This window comes from Colletotrichum fructicola, assembly GCF_000319635.2.
Source record: "Colletotrichum fructicola Nara gc5 chromosome Unknown KSG_Nara_v1_contig07, whole genome shotgun sequence".
NCBI classification, from domain to species: Eukaryota; Fungi; Ascomycota; class Sordariomycetes; order Glomerellales; family Glomerellaceae; genus Colletotrichum; species Colletotrichum fructicola.
In genome coordinates, this window is record NW_027094057.1 from 185,367 (window position 1) to 211,085 (window position 25,719).

The 25,719-nt window shown below is 52.3% G+C and overlaps 10 protein-coding genes across 10 annotated transcripts; 5 read left to right on the forward strand and 5 right to left on the reverse strand.

The window, feature by feature from the left end:
- Window positions 1-121: 121 nt before the first annotated feature.
- CGGC5_v011701 (Cutinase transcription factor 1 beta) lies at window positions 122-2,464 on the reverse strand (the record flags this gene model as incomplete). Its single annotated transcript, XM_032023681.1, has 3 exons — window positions 122-1,579; window positions 1,631-2,195; window positions 2,247-2,464. 3 exons carry the CDS (start codon window positions 2,462-2,464, stop codon window positions 122-124), a joined length of 2,241 nt encoding a protein of 746 aa, XP_031879613.1.
- A 1,033-nt stretch (window positions 2,465-3,497) lies between these two features.
- CGGC5_v011702 (uncharacterized protein) lies at window positions 3,498-5,454 on the forward strand (the record flags this gene model as incomplete). Its single annotated transcript, XM_032023680.1, has 2 exons — window positions 3,498-4,423; window positions 4,524-5,454. 2 exons carry the CDS (start codon window positions 3,498-3,500, stop codon window positions 5,452-5,454), a joined length of 1,857 nt encoding a protein of 618 aa, XP_031879614.1.
- Window positions 5,455-6,790: 1,336 nt separating this feature from the next.
- Window positions 6,791-7,318, forward strand: CGGC5_v011703 (uncharacterized protein; the record flags this gene model as incomplete). Its single annotated transcript, XM_032023679.1, has 1 exon — window positions 6,791-7,318. The coding sequence occupies one exon, from the start codon at window positions 6,791-6,793 to the stop codon at window positions 7,316-7,318; it is 528 nt and encodes a 175-aa protein (XP_031879611.1).
- Window positions 7,319-9,719: 2,401 nt separating this feature from the next.
- ASB3 (Ankyrin repeat and SOCS box protein 3) lies at window positions 9,720-10,770 on the forward strand (the record flags this gene model as incomplete). The annotated part of the gene is made up of 2 exons (XM_032023678.1): window positions 9,720-10,595; window positions 10,663-10,770. 2 exons carry the CDS (start codon window positions 9,720-9,722, stop codon window positions 10,768-10,770), a joined length of 984 nt encoding a protein of 327 aa, XP_031879612.1.
- A 56-nt stretch (window positions 10,771-10,826) lies between these two features.
- CGGC5_v011705 (uncharacterized protein) lies at window positions 10,827-11,237 on the reverse strand (the record flags this gene model as incomplete). The annotated part of the gene is made up of 2 exons (XM_032023677.1): window positions 10,827-11,119; window positions 11,177-11,237. 2 exons carry the CDS (start codon window positions 11,235-11,237, stop codon window positions 10,827-10,829), a joined length of 354 nt encoding a protein of 117 aa, XP_031879617.1.
- Window positions 11,238-11,975: 738 nt separating this feature from the next.
- CGGC5_v011706 (uncharacterized protein) lies at window positions 11,976-12,238 on the forward strand (the record flags this gene model as incomplete). The annotated part of the gene is made up of 2 exons (XM_032023676.1): window positions 11,976-11,983; window positions 12,031-12,238. The coding sequence occupies 2 exons, from the start codon at window positions 11,976-11,978 to the stop codon at window positions 12,236-12,238; spliced, it is 216 nt and encodes a 71-aa protein (XP_031879618.1).
- Window positions 12,239-12,774: 536 nt separating this feature from the next.
- Window positions 12,775-15,591, forward strand: CGGC5_v011707 (uncharacterized protein; the record flags this gene model as incomplete). Its single annotated transcript, XM_032023675.1, has 2 exons — window positions 12,775-12,820; window positions 13,124-15,591. The coding sequence occupies 2 exons, from the start codon at window positions 12,775-12,777 to the stop codon at window positions 15,589-15,591; spliced, it is 2,514 nt and encodes an 837-aa protein (XP_031879615.1).
- Window positions 15,592-15,904: 313 nt separating this feature from the next.
- CGGC5_v011708 (uncharacterized protein) lies at window positions 15,905-18,211 on the reverse strand (the record flags this gene model as incomplete). Its single annotated transcript, XM_032023674.1, has 1 exon — window positions 15,905-18,211. The coding sequence occupies one exon, from the start codon at window positions 18,209-18,211 to the stop codon at window positions 15,905-15,907; it is 2,307 nt and encodes a 768-aa protein (XP_031879616.1).
- Window positions 18,212-21,077: 2,866 nt separating this feature from the next.
- On the reverse strand, window positions 21,078-22,214 carry adhA-1 (alcohol dehydrogenase; the record flags this gene model as incomplete). Its single annotated transcript, XM_032023671.1, has 1 exon — window positions 21,078-22,214. The coding sequence occupies one exon, from the start codon at window positions 22,212-22,214 to the stop codon at window positions 21,078-21,080; it is 1,137 nt and encodes a 378-aa protein (XP_031879543.1).
- Window positions 22,215-22,801: 587 nt separating this feature from the next.
- gatA-2 (Glutamyl-tRNA(Gln) amidotransferase subunit A) lies at window positions 22,802-24,254 on the reverse strand (the record flags this gene model as incomplete). The annotated part of the gene is made up of 4 exons (XM_066152571.1): window positions 22,802-22,960; window positions 23,012-23,840; window positions 23,902-23,962; window positions 24,020-24,254. 4 exons carry the CDS (start codon window positions 24,252-24,254, stop codon window positions 22,802-22,804), a joined length of 1,284 nt encoding a protein of 427 aa, XP_066008061.1.
- Between the last annotated feature and the right edge of the window lie 1,465 nt (window positions 24,255-25,719).

Sequence of the window (25,719 nt, forward strand, 5' to 3'; positions counted from 1 at the left end):
TTTTGTACTGATATGAAATCGGTTACGATTTGATAATTCATATCAAGTACTACACTAGACGTCCTCAACGCCAGAATTCATACCAAAGTGCCACGAGGCTTTCGAAAACTCTGTTCATTCTTCATTGAGTGTCGTCTTGAAACCATGATGCTTCCAGATTTGTTGTCGCCGGTATCAAGGCGTCATCCATAGATAGTTGGGTATTCGCATCTTCAATCCATCCGAGGTTCAGGCATTGCCAGGGATTCAGGTCATTAAACTCGACCTGTCCAAATGCGTCTTTGGGCGAAAGTGGCGGGCCGAGTAATGTCCCATGATATGTTGACCCCATTGATGCTTCCGCGCCGTAGTCCGCGGAGAAGTCCCAGGTATCAAATTGTTCAAATTGGTTCATAGCATCTTCAAGGCCAGCAAAGCCTAGATCTGTGGCTTTCGACGTTACGCTTGTATCCCACGATTTCCCCGAGTGGCTTCCGAGAATCATTCGCATATCGCTTCGGTCTCGTTCGTTGAGCTGAAAGACCGCTCGTACCGAGATAGCTGACTCCATCTGTGCCTTCTGGAGAACTACATCCAGATATGCAAGGGTGACCTCTGTTGCAGGATAGAGATCCCTCAGCTTGTCTAGGACTCTCATACAGACCCGAAAGCCTGACACAGCGGCATGCCTCGAGCCTTGGTTTCGGTTCTTCATGTTGATGAGGTGCGTAGATATTGCGGGACATAGTATCGTGATTGCCCCAATAGGGAGATACGGATCCATTTGCCCTTGGTGAAGATCGGCTGCAAGCCGAGTGATGTTGTCTGCACATTCGGACACGATGCGCTTTGATGTCTCCAAAGACTCAACCGGTCTTTGGAAATGAGGTTCTTTCCGCTGCGCGTTGCGTTCATGGTGTAATGTATGTCGAGCAAAATTGTAAGCCATGTGCAAAAGATGCCGCCGCGATCGAATGGAGGTCTGAATGCTGGTGGTCCGCAACCTCATAGGTAGTGGCTGAATCTGACAAGAAACTGGTAATTCTCTGACCCAAGCTGAGAGGTCTGCCTCAATTGCCTCCACTGTGTCTTCCAGCGATGAATTCTGCCGACTCTCGGGGCTTTGTTGAAGCTGCAGCGTTCGATGCATGAGCATCGACAGTCTGGTCTTCTCGACACACAACTCAGCAGATTCCGTCATTTCGACATGATCGTACGGCCCTAATTGGATACGCCCGAATATTGTTCTTTCGGTCTTCAGAGCTTCCAAGTCCATGTCATGTATGCTGAGCATGGCGGTACTATGGTCCTCATCTTTGATTCTGCTTGGCTTGCTCATCCCAAGGGCCAGAATCTTGTCGCGGACATAGCAGCACCACCACAGTCGCCGTCGTAACCTGATTTCTGAAGTATCGAATGCTTTCAGAGAGGGTTCCTTGTTCAAGCCAATATCAAGCGCCAGCGTGACGGCGGTGTTCATCCAGTGCCATGAGTCTTTCCGGTCTAGTTGCGAATCTTGCGATATACCTCGGAAGGTCAGAAGCAGAGCCACCTGTACAAGGGCGAGATGGTCTTGTGGACCTCCCAAGTCGAATAGCAACTACTTAATTTTGTTATGTTGAATGCTGTTTAGTGGAAACTGGCGTCTTACCTCTGCACGCTGATATAGTGTCTTCCTCAGACTCAGCTTATCAGAAAATTCGGTACCAGCCAAGTCAGCCTGTTTGACATGTGCGGAACCGGCGAAGAGAATAGCTTGATACAGCAAGAGGCTGAAGTCTTTTGTGCCTCCATCATAGGATTCGATGGCTTCGCATAGCTTGGTCAAGTTGAGCAACGGCATGCGTGGGTAGACGAACTCGATGAAGGCTTTCAAGAGTGCGCTTTGTAAGGACAGACTGGGGAGGCGAAAAGCCCCCTGCTTCTCGAGAAACTCGACATATCCTTCCCTGCAAAACCTTAGAGGCTCAATGAACCCTGGGAATGGTCTAGACGTTGAGAAGCTTGTGGACGTATTGCTAGATGATGCCCGTGGGGTATTCTCCGCCGGCTGAAAGCTAGACCCAACAGCCACTGAGTCCAGATCGACAGCATCGCGGAAGATCTGAGTAGCCGTTTCATCGACCATACTCATGTCGGTAGAAGAACCTCCATGGCCCGAGAACTGGCTTGTCGGGACATCGGCAGCAGGTCTATGTGCCCCAACAAAGATTTTCCTCCCTGCGTTAACACTTTACTACCTTGGAGTCTCGATGACACGAACTTACCTACTTCGACGGCTTCGAGGGACCACGCATTCGACATTGTCCCACTCGCAATTGCTACAGGGACTACGCTCGACGGCGTCGCAACGAACCTTTCTGGCGCGACAACCGAGACAGGCACGTCCCGCTCGACGAAGCTTGCTGGCGCGTTGTTCCGAGCGGTGCCGTTCGGGCTCTCCCTCCATGCCGGGTGCAATCATCAAAGACTCATCATTTGGCATTTTGCCGGGCAATCTCGAACGTCCACTCGGGTTGTTCCGTGAGAAAAACGCGGGGCAACAGCGAGTCTCACCGAGAAGGTGTTTTCTCCAACATTGAGTGCTTCGACGATGTGGGGCAGCGGAAATCGTCTCCCATCACGTCATCTAGGTCTTCCCAGATTGGTTGCCGATGTCGCGTCATCCTAAGCACCAAGCAATTATGCGATTTCAACACCATGAGGTATGCCAGTTGTGAGTGAGTGTTCAAGACTTTTGATATGTTATCCCGAACAGCAAAGAGGGCGATCCATATGTGGTCAGCTCGTCGTCTGTTTGGGGAAAGGCCGAGGAGACTTGTGCCAAAAGGAGATCGATTTCTCTTTGAATTGTGATGCCGTGGCAAATTGCAACTTTCATGATGAACTGTTCTAGTGCCAGTCCCAGTGCAGCAGGAGACTCCGAGAACATTCATTATCGAAAAGTATGACGACTCTCGAAGATGCCAAGTACTGGCACGGTTGAGCAGCTTCAGATCTACGAGCTCGCGGGTGTCCATAGATTTGGCATAGAATTCCGTTGAGGAGTAAAGCTGTATGGGGTTTGCCATGATGCTCTAAGAATGGCATGAGCCTGGTTCAGATAGGATCTCAACAAGTGCGTTCCCTTTTCCACATTTAGGTAGAGCCAGGCTGAAGACCTCCATGTGACTGGTCATCAGATATTACGGGTGAATACCCAGCTGCGTGATGCTCAAACCCTGCACCTTCCTTGCCGTCCCTTTTCCGCTCCTTCCTACTTCTACGGCACAATCTCACCTCCACAGATTTAGCTCCTGTCAACTTCGCCTTGAATCGTTTATTTAATCCCACGTCACAACCCACCCATCTGTCAAACTTCAACCACTTCACAACCCCTTCACATGTCCGAATTCCCTTTCGCCATTCTACTTTTACATCGCCATCTTCAACTTCGATCATATCTCCAATAAAGTTCCATCGAGTGTCACCATTCATTCAGCAGGCCGCACATTGTGCGCTCTCGAGCCGGTTGCAGCATGTCAGGGGCCGCGACTGCTTTTACAGCAGCAAACTTCGACGGTTCCGCCTTCCACCACCGCGATTCGTCGTTCACACTTAGCCCGCGATTCTCATCCTCCGACGGGCTCTCTCCCACCGATCGCGACGTCTACCTGCTTGCAGCGCTCGACTCTGCTGACCTCGACGACCAGGAGACCCCAGACCCCCCTTTCGAAGTGGCTTGGGACCAAGATTCACAGCCTACTTCCACCCAGATCCGTCAGCTTAACGATCAGCCCTATTACGAGCAAAACAACAGCCCCGCCGTGGACGAAGACTCCGAAGGCATCCCAGAGCACGTGTTCGCCGAACTCTTTGAGGGAGGTGACGGCGAGCAGCAAACCTACGTCCAGCAGGCGAGTTCTGAGACTTTTCACAAGGTCGCTTTCCAGACTCGTCCCTCGAGCCCTGCGCGCGAAACCACCCAAGTTGTCGCATTCTCGACGGCTCAGGTCAACAACCAACCTCGCCACCAGGCTTCCCTCGCACAGCCAGCGGCCGATCGAGCTGCTACTCAAGTTATCGACGTTGACGAGAAAATGACTAACAACACCATCGCGCGGGCCCCCGGCAGAAAATCTACTGAGCCTTCCACCCAGAGCCCCCAGCAGACCTGGCAAGAGACACCCTCACCTCAAGGCACTTCTGCTTCATCACCCAAGAAAGCCAAGATGGGACCTTCCGCTGCCATGGTACAGCAGTTCAACGACAAGGACGAGGCCACCGGCCGTCCTCGGCTGCAACAGTCGTGGATTGACTACACCGCACGCGTTTTTGAAAAGGACTACGCGCACGAGATTTGGCATCCCGAGTTGCAAGGCAAGATCATGGCAGACCTCCAACGACCTGTCAGCATCAACAACTTCTACGTTGCTCGCCATACAGCTTACAGAAACTTCACCAGGTTCGTCATTCCTTCTTCCTCTCTAACCTTTTTCCACAGTTTGCCGCTTGTGGGTACACCTTTTTGGCTGCCGTATGATTAACGGTGAAATATTCAACAGGTTCGTGAAAGGTGAGAAGACGCTTTACAACGAGGTGGACATATGGGCCATCTTCTTCCGCAATGAGAACGGTCTTCCCGACATCTGGGCGAGTGGTATCAACTCTGATCAAGCCTACCTATTTTCGGACGTCATTAACGCTGCCGTCGGAAATGAGTCGTATGACTGCGTCAAGTCCGCCTACAACAAGACGCGAGGATTGAAGGGTATCACCTACTTCAAGCCTTCCGGATCGGCCGGTCAGCGCAAGGTCAACCCGACGACCCCAAAGAAGCGCAAGATGGAGGTGGAATTAGACCAATCTGATTCAGAGGTGGAGTGTCTGGAGGTCATCTCTACGAAGAAACCCAAACTCGACAAACGCGATGATGCTGACGGCGGAGGAGGAGCCAGAGGAGGAGTCATTCAGGGCAGCAAGACTACCAAGAGCACCAAGGACGCCGCTGGAGCCAAGAATACGGCGGTGGGAAATCAGGAGTTGAAGGAGAACAAGAAGGCTGTCGGCAACAGCCTCTCGCAGAAGAAGCTTCATGACGACTTCGATGCCGAGGCAGAGAGTGATACGGAAAGCGTCATGAGCGACAGCACCATCGTGAAGAAGCCGGAGTTTGACACCGACAATGACGAGGATGACGATGGCCTCGATGATGACGAGCCGGTTGACTCCTGGATTCTTGAGATGAAGGCGAAGATGGAAGAGCCTGAGGAGGAGACCGAAGAGAAGCCCAAGTTCACCGTTAAGGAGAAGGTCAACCAGCGCGATGCCTTCTTCAATACCCTTGGGACCGTGCCGCCGGAATTCCAAGACAAGGTCTTCCGAACCATCATGTTGGACGTTATTCAAGATATGGGGATCGATCCCAACGAGAAGCTTGCGAAGCAAGTGAAGCCGTTCAAGAAGTTGATCAAGATGGAGGGAAAGAAAAAATGATGGTGTGGCTGACAGACGTGGCTTGCTTTTTGCATGAGCACTTTGGAGGATCGCGATAATGCAGTGCGCTTTTGATTTGGACCGGAAAGTTGGTGGTTAGAGAAAGTTGGCATTGCGAAGTATCATTGGTTTTGCTTTACGGACTGGAGTCGTTCTTGCTTTACGGTATCTTGAGAGGAGAGCTTGATTTTCATGCAAGATGGCGCCAGCAGGGCGCGGTTGTATACTAGGCATGAAGCTCCCAAGAACATAGGTAGATGGACGATCTACTTGCGATATTCTCAGATCTTTTTGCGTCGAGGCTTGCGTGAACTTGGACTCCATGGTGTGATATTTGAGGCCATCGTTTTGACCAAGAAAATACCAAGTAAGGAGTTCCCCTTCTTTGGCTTCTGCATACGATGGTGAAGCCCCGGTCATACTCGGGCCGCTTCGGCCGTGGCTCCCATGAAAGACCGGTTCACGGAGGAACTGATCGACATCAGATTCCCAGATTGAGCAGGTCTGTGGTTCTTTGATAATAGATTCGGATGCCAGCGGGCCGGACGCCTTGGCACGACTGCAGCGGTGGATGGAAAAACCGATGTCTTCGAGGCCGCATGATCACCCAAGAACAGGGTCGAAATGAGAGTGCCTGCGGTCTCGCCCCAAGAACTAAATATCATCTAGCGCCGGGGCCAAATCATCCAAACAACGTGTGTCAATAACGTTAGCCGATAAGGTTAAACAGAAGCCGAGCCAATCTAGAGCAAACGACTGAGCGGAAGGCCGATCCAGGAACGGAAGTCGGATTTAGGGTGTGCGGGGGAGCGTTGCAAGTTAATCACTGCCTCTGCCGGCCACCAGGGGCTTCGGAACGGGCCAAGACGCTCTATTCAGAGGCCAGCGTCGCATCAATGGATCTCGAGTAGTTCGGGGGCCAAGCGAGACGCCACGGACAAATTAATCCGACCCTTTTATCTCGTCAAAAATGTCCCGATGGCACGCTCGGGGGCTCTGGCCGCCCCGTTTTGGTGAATATCGTCGGACGATTTGCCGGCCATGAGAAAACGCGTTCAACGACCATGTCCGGAAGAGGCAAGTATTGATGGGCTGGCCTGTCAGGAGATCACAGTTCGGACGAGATGCGATGCTTGGGTTGAAGCAAGGGATCCTGATCTGCCGAAGGTACAAAAGCGCCGACACATCTGCATCGTCCGAACTGTTCTCGTACAGCACGTCGACTACTCCTCTAATACCCAGCGTCTCCATTGCCTCTCTCGTTCTTGTTCTTCGCAGAGACTAGACTGCCCTTACGATCGTTCCACATCACCCAGCCCGCAATCTCCAGAGCAACATGAAGTTCTCCATCCTCACCGTCGTCGCGGCCTACGCCGCCGCCGCCCAGGGTGCCATCACTTGGACCCTCGAGAAGGCCGCAAACCCCACCGCCGACCAGACCGACGCATACACCAAGATCGAGGCCGCAATGCGTCTCGCCGTGGCTCGCCACTCCCGTCTCGGAACAGCCTCCAAGACCCTGCGCGTCTACTACGCCCCCGGCGTACCGACCGCCGAGGCCAACTACAACGGCGACGTCCGCTTCGGCTCGAACCGATCATACATGAACGAGCGCACCGCTCTGCACGAGATCTCCCACACGCTTGGTGTCGGCCAGACCGCCGCCTTCGACAGCAAGTGCGCTTCCGGCAACTGGGCCACCGCCCTCCCGCTTCTGCGCTCGTGGGATGGTGCCAGCGCGACCATCAGCTGTGGCGGCTCGCACTTCTGGCCGTACGGGTTGAACTACGACAACGAGTGGAGCGAGACGAATGCGAACCGTCATGTGCAGATTGTCAACGCCATGATCAAGGACGGCATGTGAAGCAGGAGATGAGAGAGTTTGGGATACCAGTTCTTGTAGATATTTACGCTGTCTAATATGACGCTCGTACATGGATATTTCTTCGATGATTGGAGCCTTGTGTATGGTGTTGCAAGTAATTCCGATGTTACCCATGTCTGAATTTCATGTTTGGTCATCAGAAGATGGTGATATGAGTCGAGTACCTTGAACGGTTATGTATCGCGCCTGTAATCTGCGATTCATGCCCGCAGAGTGAGTGAGTGACCGGCACAGGGTCGACGAAAGACATTTTGATACCTCCAGGTGTGCCATTGGGCGATGTTGCAAAGTAGTTGGTAACGGGAGGTTCGGATGCTGTGATAATACCACAGAATAAGTTGAAAAACCCGACAGGTGTCACCAGCTGCCAGCAGATGCAATGGCATCAAGTCTAATGCATCGGGGAAATGTAACGTGTGATGTAACGTGTGATTGAAAACGTATGAGAACCCACTTTTTAAGTAGTATTACTACTATTACTACTACTATTAGTAGTTATAATAGAAGTAAAAGCTAACTTAAAATAGCTAGAATAGTAGTACTACTAGCTAAAAGTAGTTAAATTTAATATAAACTAATTAAAAGTTATTATTATTATTATTATAAGTTATTATTAGTACTTATTAAGTATATAGGCTAAACTACTTAGAGAAGGTCTAAAACCTATATAAACCTACTTAATTTTCTAGTTTACTTTTTGTCTTTACTTATCACTTTATGTAAACTTATAGCCCTTTAAGTAGAATATCAAATCTTACGTCCTCTACCTTAGTCTTCGGTACGGCATCTAGGTAGCCTACCTTCTAAACCTTCTCACTATGGCCCAGCAGCAGTCCTCACCTATCGCTTCAATGTCGCAGATGATGTTGCAGGCAGACATTCGCCGCGGGACCCTTTTTCAATTGATTGCACTTTCTCATGTCCTACACTGCACCTCGCATTTTTTGTCATTTGGAATTCCCTAACTTATTCTTTCCGTAGAGCAAGCCGTACAGCAGCTGGTGAACGCATCCGTCCCGGATCCCCGACATGCCCGGACGACCCGCGCTACAGAGCATGCCCGCATCGCCGCTCACAATGCGCAGCTGAAAGAGCGCGAGCTGAGGTTTTGGAAGGGCATCGGGGCCCTGATTCAGCGCCTTTCGCCCGCCCAACTCCCTGAAGCTCTGCGCATCGTTGGCTCGAACTCCAAGCTCACAAACCAGCAGCGCCAGTCATTGAATAAAATCATCTTTGCCGCCCGTAAATTTGCAATTGACCAGCGAAAGGCGCGGCAGCCCCAAGCTGATGTTGCTCGTGCGGTCTTGCAAGCTCTCCGGCAGGTCATGCCACAGGTCCTCCAGGCCAGGGACGCAGCGCTGCGCCAGAGAATCTCTGAATGGCAACGCACATCTGGACAAATTCGTGTCGTCCGTCACGAATCTTCGTAGGAGTAGCCACTTGTGACGAAGTGATGTCGTAAAACAGATCTTACGATGCTATCCGGTAGCACAAAGTGTGCACCTGGCCACACCGCCATTTACCTACTGGAGCGCCCCAATTTAGTGACTGCATTGTCCCAGCGTCCACTGTTGGCTCGACATCTGAAATCTCACGTCAATCTTGGAAGGGAAGTGCACAAGATGCATTCGCGGGATTTGTTAACGGAAAAGGGGGGGGAAAACAAAAAAACAAACGGGAAAGAAAGTACAAAAAAAAAAAAATGGAAATAGCGATGAACATTGGAAATATCACCCTTTCGGAAAGACAGTTTGGTTTCGCTTGCGAGTGTCTGGTTTAGTGCTCAGTTATGGTTCCTATCACAGTAGTGGGTTTCCACCACCTCAGTGAGCGAACATGCTCAAATTCAGACCCTTCTTGAACTCACCTCCGACTCAGCTGTATGTGACTCGGCTGACGATTAATACGAGCGCAACATTTCTTTTAAAATTAAAATAAAATAGAATAAATCTTTCTTTCCCAAGTCTATTGAAGTGGCTCGTTTGTGAAGTGAATTGTGTCGCTTGAGTGACGGCCTGCGATGGGAGCCAGGCCTTAACAGGCCGTCCAGGAAATGCAACATGCTGCAAGAGGAAATCATGCCCTGTTATTGAAGAAGACTTTTCTCATCCTTCTGATTGATTTCCCAAAGTGTTCTATCATCTGCAAATAGTCGCTGCCTCATTGAAATTATCCACAAAAGACACGATGAGTCCCAAGCATCATCCTCCCAAACCTCGTGATGTGGCGGCGTAGGATTACCTCATCTGTATGGAGGATGCAGCAAGTCAGACACGAGTCGCTGGCGCATCGACTCCCTACATCCCTCACCAAAAATCGGCAGCATCTTCGCACTTGCTTCATTGACGAGCATCACTACTCCAGGTGTTGTGACCACGAGATGACTTCTGAGCAGGTCGCACCCCGTCACGTCCCAGATGAAACGCCGCATACGACCACAGCGGAGCGGTTGCCTTGGTTTCCCCCAGAAATAATCGACGCCATCATCGACCAGATCGATAATCATGTCGACCTCCTGTCCATGGCTCGTCTCGGTCGCCAGTACACTGAATACTCGCTGAGCGCATACTACCAGCGGCACTTCCAGTCTCACGGCTTGCCCTGGATATCTCGCCTTCTCTGGCCCGCGGTTCACTACGACGACCCCATGAAAGACGAGCCCAGCCCCGAGGGAGAGGCGCACGCCCTCCGAATGATGAAGCGGGCAGCACCTTTCTGCAAGCCGGACGAGATGAAATACCACCCACCACCGACTGCCTCCGATCTCAGCTACCTGTATTTCCACTGGAAAGGCGGCATCGGGACCGGCTACTTCTACGGCGAGTACCCCATCCTGCACCTGGCAGCATACTCGGGCCTCTACGACATTGTCGAGCACTTGGTCAAGAACGGGGCCGACATCAACGCGACTCCGCTACAGTATCCGAGCGAGGAAGATGTCCCCTTGGAACATCTGACGCCTCTTTTCATGGCTTCGCACAGCGGCTCGTTGGAATGCACACGACTTTTATTGGACCACGGCGCTCGGGTCGACATGAGCTGGGCGGCGGCCCTCGGAAGCGGGAATGCAGACCTGGTGCAGCTCATGATCGACAGGAACCCCGCGCTGGTCCACGAAGACGTTGAAGTTCATCGTCTCACGATGAATCCCTTTAGCGCTGCAGTGGATTTCCATAACGGTGACCCGCTCCCCGTCATCAAGATTCTGCTGCTAAACGGCGCGGACACGACGTACATGAATGCCTTCAACCGCAATGTGAGATGCCTCAAGCAACGAGAACATCTGCAAGGTGTTGCAAAGTGCTAACAAGAAGCTGCTTTAGGTGCATGAAGAATCTGGATACATCCATCGCCTGCAGAAATACATCGAGCAATTCCGTGCGGCGAGAGAGCAGGAGGGAAACGCCACACCCGCATCGTTGATCTTTTAAATGCCAGCGGAGATATCGTACAATATTAATTCGGAACCAACGGAGAACCACCATCGTCAGTGGCATGCCTTGCCAAACTTCCTCAGCCTGTGGTAATTATAGGGCAGAGGTGTGAGGAAACCAGCAGCCACAGAGACGGCCGCAGCACCCCAAAAAGCCGGGTCATCCAGCTGCACGATGCCCCCCGTGAGGTGGTAATCCACGGCGTTCTCGGCCAACTCCATCGTGATCATGGATATCATGCTCATGCCAGCTGCAGTCTTGGCCGCGATAGGCCACGACAACCTGTCTTTTCCAAATTTGAGGAGGACAGTCTCGAGGAGCAGCGACGTTGACAGACCGCTCGCCACTGCGCCAGATCAGTCGGTATGCCTTTGATGCCTCTCGGCGACGATGCGAGACCTACTCGAAATGCCCATGACGGCCTCCATCGCCATCTCCGGATGAAAGGCCTGGAGGTACCACATGGCGGAGAAATCACCGAGAGTGCAGCCCACGAGACACCGAAAGGTATTGACACCAGCGCGACGCCATGTTGGGCTGGCAGACCAGAAGTCTAGTGAGAGAACCGACGGGGGCGGAGACGCTTCCTTGGATTTGCTGCAGCAAGACGACGGTCGCGAATTGGCAAGCGGCGTGGATACCGACAAAGCTGACTGAAAAGCTGGCGTATTCGATCGTCTCAATGCGAATTTGGCGTCATATAGGTGCCGGCGCAAGAGCCGCCCGGCAAAGCTGAGCCTGGGTTGGATCATGTCGCCTGCGTCTCGCAGAATCGCGTGCGTTTGCAGGCGGATGGATCACGGGTGAAACCTTTTTTTCCCGCAGCAGTTCCCGATCACGTAAGATGGAAGGATGCGGCGCCGGTTCTTTGGGGCTCACAATTGTACCGTCCTTTGGTTGCCTCACGGCATCAAACGGAGAAGCGCTTCAACAACGGTTTTTTTTTTTCCGGCGCTTGCCGTCTCGTTTCGGAATTGCTGATTGTTGTGGTCACTTTAGATCTTTTCTAGCAGCGTCTCGCACCCGTGGAACCAATCGCTCAGCAGCCTGTTTCAGTCAGCGCCAGCACATTCAGACGGACATGCTGCCGTCACCAATTTGAGTCGTCGCGAGAGCGGTTTACTCCAACTTTCGTTTCTTCAAGCTCGGAAGTCTCTGAATAGAGTCCCGTTGTTGGGTCAATCTTGAAGCCATCGGCCAACATGGACAGGTAAGTTGTCATATTCTTTGCAGGCTCGTGTCCTCACGCCGTCGCAGTTACGTTCTTGTGCAAAATCAGCCAGCATCCGATGCCGACGACGAACCCCGAAGCGAGGAGGCCGATCTCAATACGGACGAATGGTTCTTGGAGCAGCCTGACGACGCGGACAACCGTCGCCGATATTCCAGCAGAGCGTATACGGGTGGAAGATCTTCAACCGGCACAGTGGCTTGCGGCATCGCCGGCCCCATCGTGGCCCTCTAGGAGGCGGTCATGTGGTGCTCGCGTGCCGAGCAATTCTACTACCTGACGGAGGACCCTCGGCCTACGGCACCCGAAGAACGCGAATCGATGCGCGTGGAGCGGGACGTTCGACGCCCGGGGGGGTTCTGGCAACGCCGGGATGCCATGATACGCCGGGATGATGTTCCTCTGCGCACCCAGCTCTACTTATTGCTTGCTGAGTATGTTATTGAGGTCACTCACACGCTGTTGCAGGATCACCACTCGCTCTAGGCCGGGGTGGTGGTAAGGGGGAGGCAAAAGTTGGTCTTTCATCGTATGACGCCCGATTTGTGATGTAGGTAGCTTTGTCAATCATTCACGACTACCTAGGTAGGTGGCGTAGGAAGTCCCACCCCGCCATCACGATTATCCCTCCTCGTTTCGTGATTATCCATGCTCCATTTCTTTTTTCTGCTCTTGTTTCTTCTTCCCGCCATCACGGTTATCCCTCCTCGTTTCGTGATTGATTATCCATGCTTCATTTCTTTTTTCTTCTCTTTTTTCTTCTTCCCGCCATGGAACGACTGGCGCCAATCGGATCCTGGCCGCCAAGTACGAAAGGTACGAACACGTCATAGTGGCATTCTTGTGCCTGGCCAGGCGCATGGATATCGCGTGCCATTAAACTTTATAGACCGCGTCGTGACACGGTCAAGTAATGAAGGGAAGCGCCCCGCGCCCCTTCTTCCGAGCATCACGCACTACCTTATCTACGAATATTCTCCCCGCCTCCGAATACCCCCCGCCAAATCCGCGAATAACGTTACTGAACGACCTCCGAATACCGATCAACTCCCACCGCTCCAAAACACGGCTCGATTACCGTCATGGACCCTGTAGGCGCATTGGACTAGTTGACGATAGAAGATCCGGATAACCCGGTCGGCAACTTTTTCAGCACCATCTGGTTTAACACCGAATGGCACAAGGTCAAAGGATACTGCGACCCTCACGCGGAATCCTACGACTCCTTCCACGACTATCCCGACGTGAGAATTCCCCAGTCTGTCCTGGGCGACCGCAGGTGGTCCCCCGAACAAATCGATGCACGCGCCGACGAGCTGTGCCGTCGCCCTCTCGAGCACCTCGACACGGCCGATCTCGCCACCCTCTACCAGAACCTACACGACATTGACGAAGCCTTGCGCCACATACAAGATGATTGGCCCGTCAAGGGTTTCTACGTCGGCTCGCAATTCATTGAGACCGTTGTCGTCCCTCCGCAAGAGCAGCATGCCTACTCCTACGAGGAGGGCCTCTCGGATTTTGAGGATGAAATGAGGGCTGCCCACGACTGGTACGATTCAGAAGACGACGACGATGACGACGACGACGACGACGATTTCAACGATGTTGACGGCCTGGGCCAGCCCATTTCCAGTGATGAGGACGACGACGTTGACGGCCTAGGTCAGCCCAACGTCGACACTGCGGTCGAGGCTGCGGATGGCCAGGAGTCGCATCACAACTCCAATGGCGCGTTTCAGCCTGAGCACGAACATGAAGCGCATCACGAGGCCGATTTTGACGAAGAGGAGGAACCCACCCGCCCCTTCGATCCCAAACCTTACTCTCTGAATGCCGAGGAGTACCAAGCCAGGTTCCACGTCGACCTCGCCAAACGGCTGCTCCACCGCTGTAAGCACATCCGGGGAATCGTTCGGACTCGGTCTCGGAAGCATATGCGACCTCTAAACCTCGGCGACATGCCGCACGACATTCTCGCACGTATTCTCGCTCCCGAGGAAAATCAGACCATCGTCCAGAAGGGATATCGCCCGCCAGAGTACCTCCGAAACAAGGAAGAGCTGAACCTGATGAAGTCTCTACGCCTTACTTGTCGATCTCTTGCGGGCATGATTGCCCCGCTACTTTTTTCCTTCCTCACTGTGCGTCTGACGGACGAATCTCTTACCAAACTTGTTTACATCTCTCGTCACCCGAGTCTAAGGAGGGGCATCAAGACCATTCGTATCGCCGCCCCTTACCAAGATGCCTTCATTGCAGAGAATCCCGCGCACTTCGTCGACCACGTTCTTTATATCATGGTACAACGTTTTATGATCACCGATGAGGCGACTGGGAGAAGTCAATGGTGCGGCGGCTTGCCAGCAGAAGAACAAGCTTATTACGAGTTCATGAACGGCGTCAGACATTTCCACAGCCTCGATCGCGATGAGGGTTTCAATGCTCGGGTGCCGGGAGGCGATTGGTATGCCAGGTTCTCACAACACACGTTTCTCTTTCACTGCTGGAACGCCTATCGCAACAAGGTAGCTGAGGAATTTCGCGTCCTGGATGGCATCTACAATGAGGGAGACAACTTTGTCCGATTAGTTGCAGACACCATCGCCCGGATGCCCAACGTCGAGACCCTGACCTTCTCGGATCACTCCCATGACCAGCCTTGGGTCCTCAAATACCGTGACACACGCAACAAATTCATTGACGAGCCGCTCTTTGATCTCTTCACGCGGGGGAGCAACTGGGATAATGCGAGGAACCTCCCCTCGGGCGGATCGCAGAATCGGTGTCTGTTGATGTTAGTAAGCCTCTTATCGACGATAGGAAGTCGCAACATCCAGCTCAAGCATCTCGAAATCAATGTCACCGCACCTAATACGCTCACCGGGTTCAGCGTCACACACGATGCCAGGGAGAGCTTCCAGCGGGCTATGCGAAACGTGGAGTTTCTCAAATTCCACATCTCACACGACCCATTTAACAGGACGCCCATGACAGGGAATTACCCCCCAAGAGAACCCGAAGAACTAGACAGCCTGGATGTGTTTCTCGACTGTCTCCTATCGTCGAATAACCTTCGCGAGCTCGACCTGAGCTTCGAGTCGTTGCGGGAAGAGAACGTGGACGACCCCGTGAGATATTATCTTCAATCCCTTTGGAAAGCTAGGCCCTGGCCGCACCTGCGCAAAACCACTTTGAACAGCGTTTGCATGGACTCCAGGAAGCTCAAGGGCTTCCTCGGCAACAGACCCCTGTGGATTACGGAGTTACACAAGCCACACATGTCCTTCGGCACCTGGACGGAAGCCCTTGATGTCATGCGCGAGAAGTACGACACCGAATGGTCGCGACCTAATAAATGGGGCAAAGTGGATGATAAAGTGAAAGGTTTGAACATTGGCGGACGTCTCTGGGAGGCCAGCGGCGCTGGGTGCTCGACGATGACTCGGATGGCCTATGCCAGGGCCTTTTCGATCCCGCCCGGCGGATGGCCAAAGATCAATGGCAAATACTCACATGAGGGGTTCTGGCAAGCACAACATTATATCTCCCATGAGCAGGACGTCAACCCTTGTCGAGACGTCTGAGTTCTCCATTCCTTTGGCTGTTGTATTCCTATTAGAAGTCCTTCGGGTCCATGAACGTACTCAATGCATGCCTTGTCGGAGCGCCGGGAAAGTGTGAGAGAGAGGGTTCTTCCAAGACATCAATGGGACATTCTACCATTGCTTCCAGTCATTCAGCAACATTCTAGCACATGCAATCCATCTCAAATGTTCCTGGTCCACGGTACATGCCGGGTACGCCGATGAAACCATCATTTGAACCAGTCACTCATGCGGCCCTTGATAGCAGCCTTGTACTTCTCCTCCCAGCCTTATTCCGTTCGGGGGAATATTCTCATCTCCCTGTGTAATGCAAGTCAGCCATGCGTTGAGCGTGCGAGGCGAACAAAGAGCGGACTAGCCTGCAAAACTTCCTCCAGTCCTCAGCGAAATGCGTAGGGTGATGCACGTCGCCGCTTTCGGCAGCCATCTTCACCATCGACTCGCGAAGGGCGTCGTTGTAGAATAAATCGATCTTGTCGAGGTCGTCGTATTTGTGAGGAATGTCATCCGTCACCTTGTAGTGGAGCGCGACGTGGGCGTCGAGGCAAGACCTGTTGAAGTCAAAGTAGTTGAAAAAGATGTTGGGAATCTCGCACCGGGCGACTGCCAGCAGGCCATCGAGGAACTGCGGGACCGATAGCTTCTGCTCCGCCGGCTTTCCGAGATCTTCGAGGCAGCTCTTGACGTGCTTTTCAACCTTGGGAGGGAGAATGCCGTCGTTGATCGTGAAGCGCTTGAGGGCGAGATCGTTGTTGACAAAGACGCCGAACAGGATAGGAGTCGGATGGAGCTCTCGTCGGTAGCCGAGTTTGTTCCTCCGGGCGAGGAATCGTATCATACGATCGTTCTCGATGGGATTGCCATCTCGGAGCTCCTTGCAACTGGCGATCGGACGAGGAAACGATAGAGCCTTCATCTCGTCATAAATGAATGCCTTCTGCTTCCTCAGCTGGGTGATGTGGCCAGGCTTCCCGCCCATCGCCAGCCAGTACCGGGTCTCGCACTGCGGGCCATCGGTAGGCCGCTGAGACGTGAAGATCTCCTGTCCCTGCATTGTAATGATGGTCTCCATGTCATCCCACTTCCCTACCTTGGTGCCCACCACGCGTCCGTAGTTGTAGGCGTGGGCCATCGGCATCAAAGCCCAGCCGTTGGTCACGGTCTGTACCAATGCGTTAAGTGTTCGTTCCCAGCAGAAGAAGACGGTGAGGCCGGCAAACATGGGGTTGATCTTGAAGTATTCCTTGCCCTCGAAGTTGTTATCCGGGTCCATCCAGGCCAAGAACTTGACGAGGTTGCGCTTGTTCCACATTTGGTACTCAGAGTCTCCCGTGTCGATGCCGTAGTAGTCTTGGGGGTACCTCTTTGCGAAGCGGTCGTAGTCCTCTTCGACCATCTTGAGCAGCCCGGGCATGCGCATCAGATCCAAGTAGACATTGACCATGGCTGCCACGTTCAGATGGATGCGCTTTTCGCGCTGTCCATGCCCCAGGGACCGCATCAAGCGATCCGCTCGCCACACGTGTCCGATTTGTTCATGGCACATCGAACCCGCCTCGAGCCGTCGGAGGCGTTGGTATTCGAGGTCACACGCAGGCCGTCGCTTACTACAGGGGTGGCTGGCGTCGTCTCTGGCCAATTCGAGCAGCATGTTGTACTCCGGAGCGAGCGTCAAGTCCATCACATCGTCGATGAATGGGGTGTTGTCGAGGCGAAGCATGTAGCGTCTGCCATTGGAGTCCTTGGCCTCAACGAAGAACCCCTCTCTCAGCAAGCGAATGTCGACAAGGTGTGGGGGCCATTTCGACTTCCAGCCACTGGTGATGCAACCGATCATCTGGCGCAGACCGTTGAGGTGGCTGTGCTGCTGGCAGAAATTCTCGTTCATGATCTCCATGGACTCGAAGGCTGCTTCCGTGACGAGGCTGGCGGTGACGAGATCGACCTTGCCAGCGACATATTCCGACCAGATGCTCTTGACGTAGCGCCGGATGTCGCGAATTTCAATCAGCAAGCACCAGAGTTCGATTCGGGGATCGTCGACTAGGTCGAGCAGCTGGTTGCTCACGCGAGCAGCAGGCCTCTGTGTCGGAGGAGGCGAGGGGCACTCATCGGCAGGCTCATTGACAAGTGATTCGGGATGAATGTCATCGTGTCCTTCGACATCGAGAACACTGAACTGGTTGATGAAGCTTTCGTCCATGTCAGGGATGGGCGCCGAGTCGGTAGCGGGACCAGCGACAGGCGTGGGTGCCGGAAAGAGGTCGAGAATGCGTTGAAGATAGTCAGTGAAGAATCGATGGCTGTCGTCGGCGTCAGAGGTAGCCGCCGAGCCACCCGCAACGTAGTGTGCTCCGACTTTGCGACGAAGGCTGACTGCTCGTTCGAGGAAAGAGCGCTGCATGGCAGGCATAATGATGGAAGCCTTCTTGCAGGCCTGGGCCATCGGGAGCAGATGCTGGGTGGATAGGTCTGCGGACTGGGAAGGAAGGGATCCGGCTTTCATGACCTTCTTGGCTTGTCCGAAAAGCCAGTTGACAAAGGAGGTGGTGTTCTCCTTGTAGCGGACATACTGACTATGGACAGAGGGTGGAAGCATGATGATGGATCATGGAAAAATGAGTTTGTAGTTGATTGAAGTGGTTGAAAACACGAAACACCACTTGGAAAAGTTTGGTTGGTGACAGAAACGGGCAATTGAGGTCGGAAGTGTATCTAAGAGAGGTTGAGAAGGCGTCCCAGAACGGAGGATCGCAGAGCTTTATCTCTGTCACCCGTTGCATCCAGTCTGCTGCATAGACAGTTGCATGACGGATTTTGCAGATTGTGCGTCAGTCTGGCCGTCGAATTTGTTGAGTCCGATCTCCAAGAACTGAATGAGGGAAAGATGCTCGTTCATCGGGTGCTTGCATACATCCATTGTTTGCAAACTTGCAGATAGGCGAGCGGCCACCAACCACAGCCAATAGCCAACTGTAGGATGGTAAGTCGAGAACACTTTCGAGTTGTGGACTTGAAAAGCCATCTCAGAAAAAAGGAAAAAAGAAAAGAAAAGAGATCACCACAAGTTCAGTTCAGTGTAACGTTTGGATCCAAGGCCCTGGGTTTGTTAGTCTCTCTAAGATATGAACAATGCTGTGCTGTGTTCACACGTGGGAGAGACAAGATGGCGATGGTTACATGACATGAGGGGCGTACCAACCCCCCCAATGCTGCATCACTTGCTCCTGGAGCACGACACCTACAGGTCCAGCCTTATTCCAAAATGTATGCAAGCGTTGCATAAAGTAATGCACATGTCTCATTATGTGCTGGCTCATGGAGTTTGGGAGCTGTCACCACTTGGCTTAACTGGGACATTATCAGGGCCTCGATCTGTTCTCGTTGCAGGTTTCCAGCCAAGGATTGGTCAAAACATCACGAGACTTCGGCCATACAAGGGATCATGACAGTAACCTCTCTGGCGATGCATAAGTGAAGTCTAATTGAGTATCTGATGGTGACAATGTTGACTCAACTTCCATAAGCGGCGTAGCCATCACGACCCTTGGAGTAAAATCGAACACAGGAGGCAGTTCCTCCGTTGCATTGACTCTTGGCAGGAGCACGACTCAAACACGGCTCTGGTACAATGGGATTAGTCTCCCAGACTTACCATGCATCACGAGGAGAAAGTCTGGGCTTAGTAGCTTCATCACACGCTGACGACGCTACTTCACCTCAGCCCTCAGTTCAACGAGCACGGCTTCGAAAAGGTATAAAGCCGGGACATTATTTTGTTCTGGAGTCTCAGTTGTCTCGCATTTCGCAAAGATTTCAAGGAATCCAGAACTTCTATTTGTCAGAACACTACGGGGTATTACGAAACATCAGTATCCCAACATGCATTCGCTCCAGCTTCGCAAGGCTTCATCAGCACTACTGGCTTCTCTGGCCGTGACCAGTTCGGTAACCACCCGACAGTCACCCTCACTCTCTTTAATTGGGCCGATCAACCTTGGAATACCGAGCATTGATATCAGCTCTATTTCCATATCACTTGTTACCTTCGCCGACGAAGTCATCGACATCTCCGGCATATCGATCTTTGGAAACGTCAACGATGGCACAGTCAACTGTACAGCAAACACAGACGAGACTGACACTGCAGTTGTAGGTCCAGTCTCTGTCCCAGCTGAAGGTGCAACCCAGATCAACCTGTCGTTGATTACGTTTGAAGATGAAGTTATAGACTTCTCAAACGTTGCGATTTTTGGAGATGTGAACGATGTGGGATGTGACTAGATTCTGGATCTGTTTCCAATGAATATTTGCGATGTGTAGCTACGAGAGGCGGGTTTCTTGCTGTAGATGATCACGTGTAGAGAATTGAAAATGAGTTGACCAATGTGCACTGCTTGATGCAACATCAACGGTGAACCATCGGCGGAGCAGTCCGTGACTAGACGGTGCCGAACCCACCTTCGGTGTCGGCCGGCAGGGGGCTGCGAGTTGGAAGCCGGAAGGGGACGTCTTGTGAACTCTGGCATGAATGTGAGAAGTGATGCAGGCGAGATACCAGCTCTTGGCAACTTGGGCATTGTGACTCAGACCAAAGACATCACTTGAATGACATTTCGAGCGGCCGGCTCCATAGCCCAAAGCCCAGCTTCGCAAACGGACGCAGCGCTACCCAACGGGTCCTCAGAGGAGTCGAATCGCACGATGGCGCTCAATCATCGCAAGATCTCATACTGTCAGTAGAGTCTCGATGCTGCGGGTTGCTGCGGTTTGCTGACGTGCCATGTGCATGGCATTCTCCCAATTCGGAGACCGGTGTGAAAGAGGACGATGAAGAGGCCGCAAAGTTGCCGGCATTTTCTTGGCGACGGCAGCCAAGCTGGCTACAGTGACAATAGCGCTGCAAGATGCCCAGCATAGTAATGCAAGACGCAGCCCCCAGCGCCGCTTGGATTTGGAACGCCAGTAGTATCCCGCGGGATGTGCGCCCGCGGACGTCTTGCAGAGGACCCCCAAAACTCTTGCGCCATGCCCAAAATGCGAGTGATGAAAGATGCATGATGGCGCAAGCAAACGGAGCGAATTGAGTTTCGGTGGGCAGTGCGCCGAGCTTACGCCTCCAATGCACCTTCAGCTCCTCATCTCACGGCTACTGCGGATGCAGGGCTAGACAGCCTGTAACGAATCAACTACTCACGCCGAGACCCAAGGGTTTGTTCGATTTTGATAGCGTGTCCAGGTTGTTCCTCACAAGCAATCACTGACGCAGGCTCGGGCCGTTGCCGGTGTCGCTGTGGAAGGTATCACGGCTAGCCTGAATAGGAACCGATGCACCGAGCCTGTCATCCGTCTTTACTTGCGCACAAAATAACTCGAATCATAGCCGATCTTGAATAATGTATTCGGTATAGACACTCATCGTAGGAAACGAGGAAAACCGTCTTCGATTTATTACGCCGACTCGGTCAGTCATGGTTAGGCTCAATGACGGTGTAAGATCTCCAACCCCCATTTTTGCGTGCATGCTCCACGGCATCCTCGTGGCCATCTAAACCGAAAGTCGTGATTTCTGTTCCACTTTCCTGGCCAATTCTCAACTGCTCCTGAGTGATCATATTGATGACCTGATCAAGCGTCTGACGCTCATACATCCATTTGCCGATCAGTTGGATGTTTTTCAAGATAAGAAGCCCGTATGGAAGGCGGCATTTGTCTCCCGCTCCTCCACTCAATACGATCCTTCCACTCTGCTTCATGGCCAAGACCGCAGCTGAGAGATATGTCGGCGTTGCCAGCTCCCCTGGAGTCCAATCGTTGAAGACATCGGCGCCCCTGTTGTTTGGCGTTGCCCTCAGTATGGCTGCAGCGTCAACTTGATCGTCTCCAGTCATGACGACGGTTTTCAGGCGAGGGTTTGCAAGCCTTTCCCGCATCGCTGCCAATTTGCCTTCACTCCGGCCCAACGCGATCACCTCAGCACCAACAGCGAGAGCAATCTCGACCGCTGAACCACCAAATGAACCACCAGAAGGTCCGACAACGACGACCTCAGCAGTCTTGACTCGAGCGGCTTCTAGTAAAGCGCCGGCCGGCACGGCATAGTGCGCAATGGTGTGGAGGACAGCTGCGTTGTAGCCCAAGTCGCCGCAGAGACGCTTCTCATCAAGTAGAAAGCAGACTTCCAGTGAAACCTTTTGGAACTGTTGCCAGGACCCGTCTCGCCAGACTCCTCTCATGAGCTTCTGGGCGTCTGGATGACCTCCTGTCATATGACCGGGCATGAGGGCGACATTCGCGTCGTCTCTAGCCCTATTCAAGCCGTCAATAAATACGAGATCGCCCTTCTTGAGACGAACGGCATCCGTTCCAACGTCGTGAATGCGTCCTATGCCGGATGGATTTGGGACGAGCGGTGGCGTCAGGTTGAGAGCAGGAAGTTTGCCTGAATGGATCAGGTGAGTATAGGGAGCAACGCCAGTGGCTAGAATCTTGACCACCGCGGTTCCTACGTCCGCATTTGGCACAGGAAGATCCACGACGGAGAGGGGTTTCGAGAAGGAAGAGAGCCAAACGGCACGATTGGTAAGATCAACAGCCGGCATTTTGTCTTATGGTACAAGTGAAGGACACAGCGAGAGAGGGGAGCTTCAAAATAATTTTGAGAGCTTCAATCTCAGGGGGAAACAGTTATGCTGCGCTTAAGTAAATATTCACTCTGAGCATTTCAATTGACCCGGAATCTCGGCCATGAGCTGGGTTCCTCTCGGGGAAGGTTTGGTGTGTCTCGGGCCGTATCAGAAACCCGATTTCCTGGCCGTGATCGGTCCAAGAGGCCGAGTTCATAACACAAGGTTCTACTGCGTAAACTTAAATTGACTTCAGGAACGCTGAGACAGTGGCAGACTCATTATTATCTGCAAAGCTTCACCTACAGAACTTATCTTCACCACACAAGGCGCGAGTTGATTGGGAATATTTGGCAGAAAGGGCACGAGGTAATTCATACATCCTTTCAAAGTCAGTAGACCTAGATCTGCGAATTCTCGCACAGTTGTGTATGCATGACAATTCTTCTCGGTCAATTGATTATCACTTCCAGTACCAAACTTTTGCACTTTGCTACGAGCTATGGTGCCCCCTGCTACTGCCACGGAGGCTACGCAACCAATCGACACGCAAAACGGAAACCTCAGATATCTCCTCCCTTGGCGGCGAAGAGACCACCTACTTGCCGCGCAACTTGGAGTAGATGCTCGTCACGAAACCTCGATGTGACAAGAGATAGCCCCACAGGCATGTCATCCTCACCTTTAAATCCGGGAACATTGATGACGGGCATATGAAGGGCCTGCACATGTCAATGAGTACGACGGCTTCGATGAGATAGAGGTAGACTTACTGTCCACATGGCGTTGAAGTCTGAGCTACCGGTCCCCGTCCCTTTAGGTGCCACGTCTATGGCACTGGGTGTGACAATCGCCGTGTACCGGTCAGCGATCTCGTCCATCTTTGGTCTCAGCGCCGCAATCTTGTCCAGAGCTCTCACGTATGCTTTCTTCGACCCCGTGTGAGCAGTCTGTGCAATACTTGCGAGATAGTCACTGATCTGGTCCCGCGAGGTGCTATATTCTCTGTGGAAAGCTACACCAATTTCGGCCTCCAGTATTTCGTTCTGCAGAGAGATTATATCGTCAAACTCATGAGGTAACGTGACTTCAACAACATGCGCGCCGGCCTTTATGAGGATCTTGGCGGCTCGTTGCAGAGCCGCAACGGTACCAGGCCCGGCACTTGGCCATATTGGCGACTTCACGAAAGCAAAAGTTGCCTTATTCAATGATATTTGCCGAGGTGGCTCATCATCACGAAGCCCAAGCACTTTGCCTACTTGTTGGAGGTCGGCAATACTGCGCGCCATGACGGCAAAAGTATCCAGCGTTAATGACGACATCTTTTGGCCTTCGGGTGAAATGGCGTTCCATGTTGGCTTGAAGGCGTAGACTCCTGTGAATGATGCTGGTCTGATAGTGCTTCCGACCGTCTGAGTGCAAAGAGCAATCGGGACTTGCATATCTGCAACCGCGGCGGCTGAGCCGGAGGAGGAGCCGCCGGGTGTCCTCGAAGTGTCGTGTGGGTTTCTTGTGCCTGGTCCCTCAAAGGTTGCTGTGAATTCCGTGGTGGTTGTTTTTCCTGTGGGCATCGTCAGCGCTTGCTCGGTTGAAGGGGCCCTTGTCACTTGGTCACTTGCCTAGAATCAGCGCCCCGTTCCGTCTCAATACAGCGACTGACGCTGCATCGCAGAGGGGGGCATCGTTGGCATGGATCGATGACCCATGGCGGGTGGGGAAATCTGCGTGCGGAGTAGTTAAACCCGGAGTTTCCTATCATGAGCAAGAATGGATGTTACCCTCTGTTAGAATGGCGTCTTTGACGCCAATGACGAATCCATGTAGTGGCCCTCTTTGTTCCCGTGGGATTCGGTCAAGCAGTCGAGCTTGTCGAAGGGCCCTGTCTGGCTCGATATGTGCCCAAGCTTTGATATCTCTATCGCGTTCTTGGTATCTCTCAAGAAGCGAGCTGACATATCTTTCTAATGTTTCTTCGTCTGCATCGATGAGACGCCGCACTTCGGTGGCCGTCATCCTGAGGTGAGCGGAGCGGTGTACCGGAGATGTCTCCATTGCAATAGCTGAAGAGCAGACCGCGAATGACTGTCTGAACTTCACTTTGTCAGAGATGGTCTGATATTGTTGAAGGTGTCTGTTTCGTAGATGGCGCTACTTATATATGTTGACTGCACTGCCCTTCATTCATCTACCGGATTACATGCCTTCAACCTACTGGCATAGAACACCCAATCCCGCCGGTCTATCAGCATTAATGCATCTCCGTGACTGCCATCCGATTTCTGGCCGATGAAAACGTGATAAGACTTGTTGGTGCCCACCATCCATGCATTTTCCAAAATGGGACAGATGTGACACGATTGTGCATGCGCATGCAGCAACCAACGTGGCAGTCCCACGTTGAATGTCAGCATCAAGCCGGGATCTTGCAATGCTTGCGGGGCTTTGGGGACCAAACATTGGCGACAACAAACTGTTGTGTCAATGCAGCAGCGGAAAACCGTTTGCGAGGATTATTTTCAGGGCAAGGGGTGATGGTTACCCGGAAGAAACATCTCTCTGGGTGTTGTCAAGATTGAGTCAACGGATGACATCGCATCCTCAGTATTCACTAGAAAAAACACCTTCCAAGATAGCATCCTGGACAACGCATTGCTTTTGACGCGCTTTCGCTTCGGTACAAACCATTCAATTGTGCAGACCGTCATCCGCGTGAAGGAGATTCACGCTTTAGTATTCGTGCCCGAAATTGCCCTGGCTTGCAAATCAATCTACCTATTACTCTACTATATGCTTTTTGCTCAGTCATTAGCATGGAAAATCATAGCAACTTTGACGATTTCTGCTCGTCATACATTTGTTTTGTAGCTTGGGCAACCGGCTACCAAACATTTGGAGACGAAGGGACTTCCTGCCCGGCATTACTATCAAGTAGTCTCAAAAGGAGCAACCCTGGAAGAGAGAATGACTCACATGCAATTTGAGATATATCCTTTTGGATCGATAAATCAATTACAAGATTGTGACTAAACGAAGTACTAGCACGATTCAGTGTAACCATTCATGTGGACGGCCATGGTGTTTCTAAGCTACTATCATTTGAAAACACTCGCCCGGGGTCAAAGAGCCTAATGCAATCTCTCTAGAGATATCTCCAACCTTGTTTGCAGAAAAGCATCGCTGCGTCTGTTCGTAACTGGATTTCTGTCGCCAAACTGAGGCAGCGTTGGACCGTGGTGATGAATCCCATAGACTAAATGAGGCACCACAAAGAATTCAGAGATGGGAATCAACAGGCTATAGAAGAGCCGCATTAGTGACTGATTCCCACCCACTCAACCTCTATGCATTCAATTCTGCGCTGGAATTCGAGACACTATATCCCGAAAGGCGTTCCTGCGAAGGACAAGATGACCACCCTTCACCGAAATCCGAACCAAGAGCTCCGCTTTCAGTAAAGTACTGTCAAATTCTAGGCAGT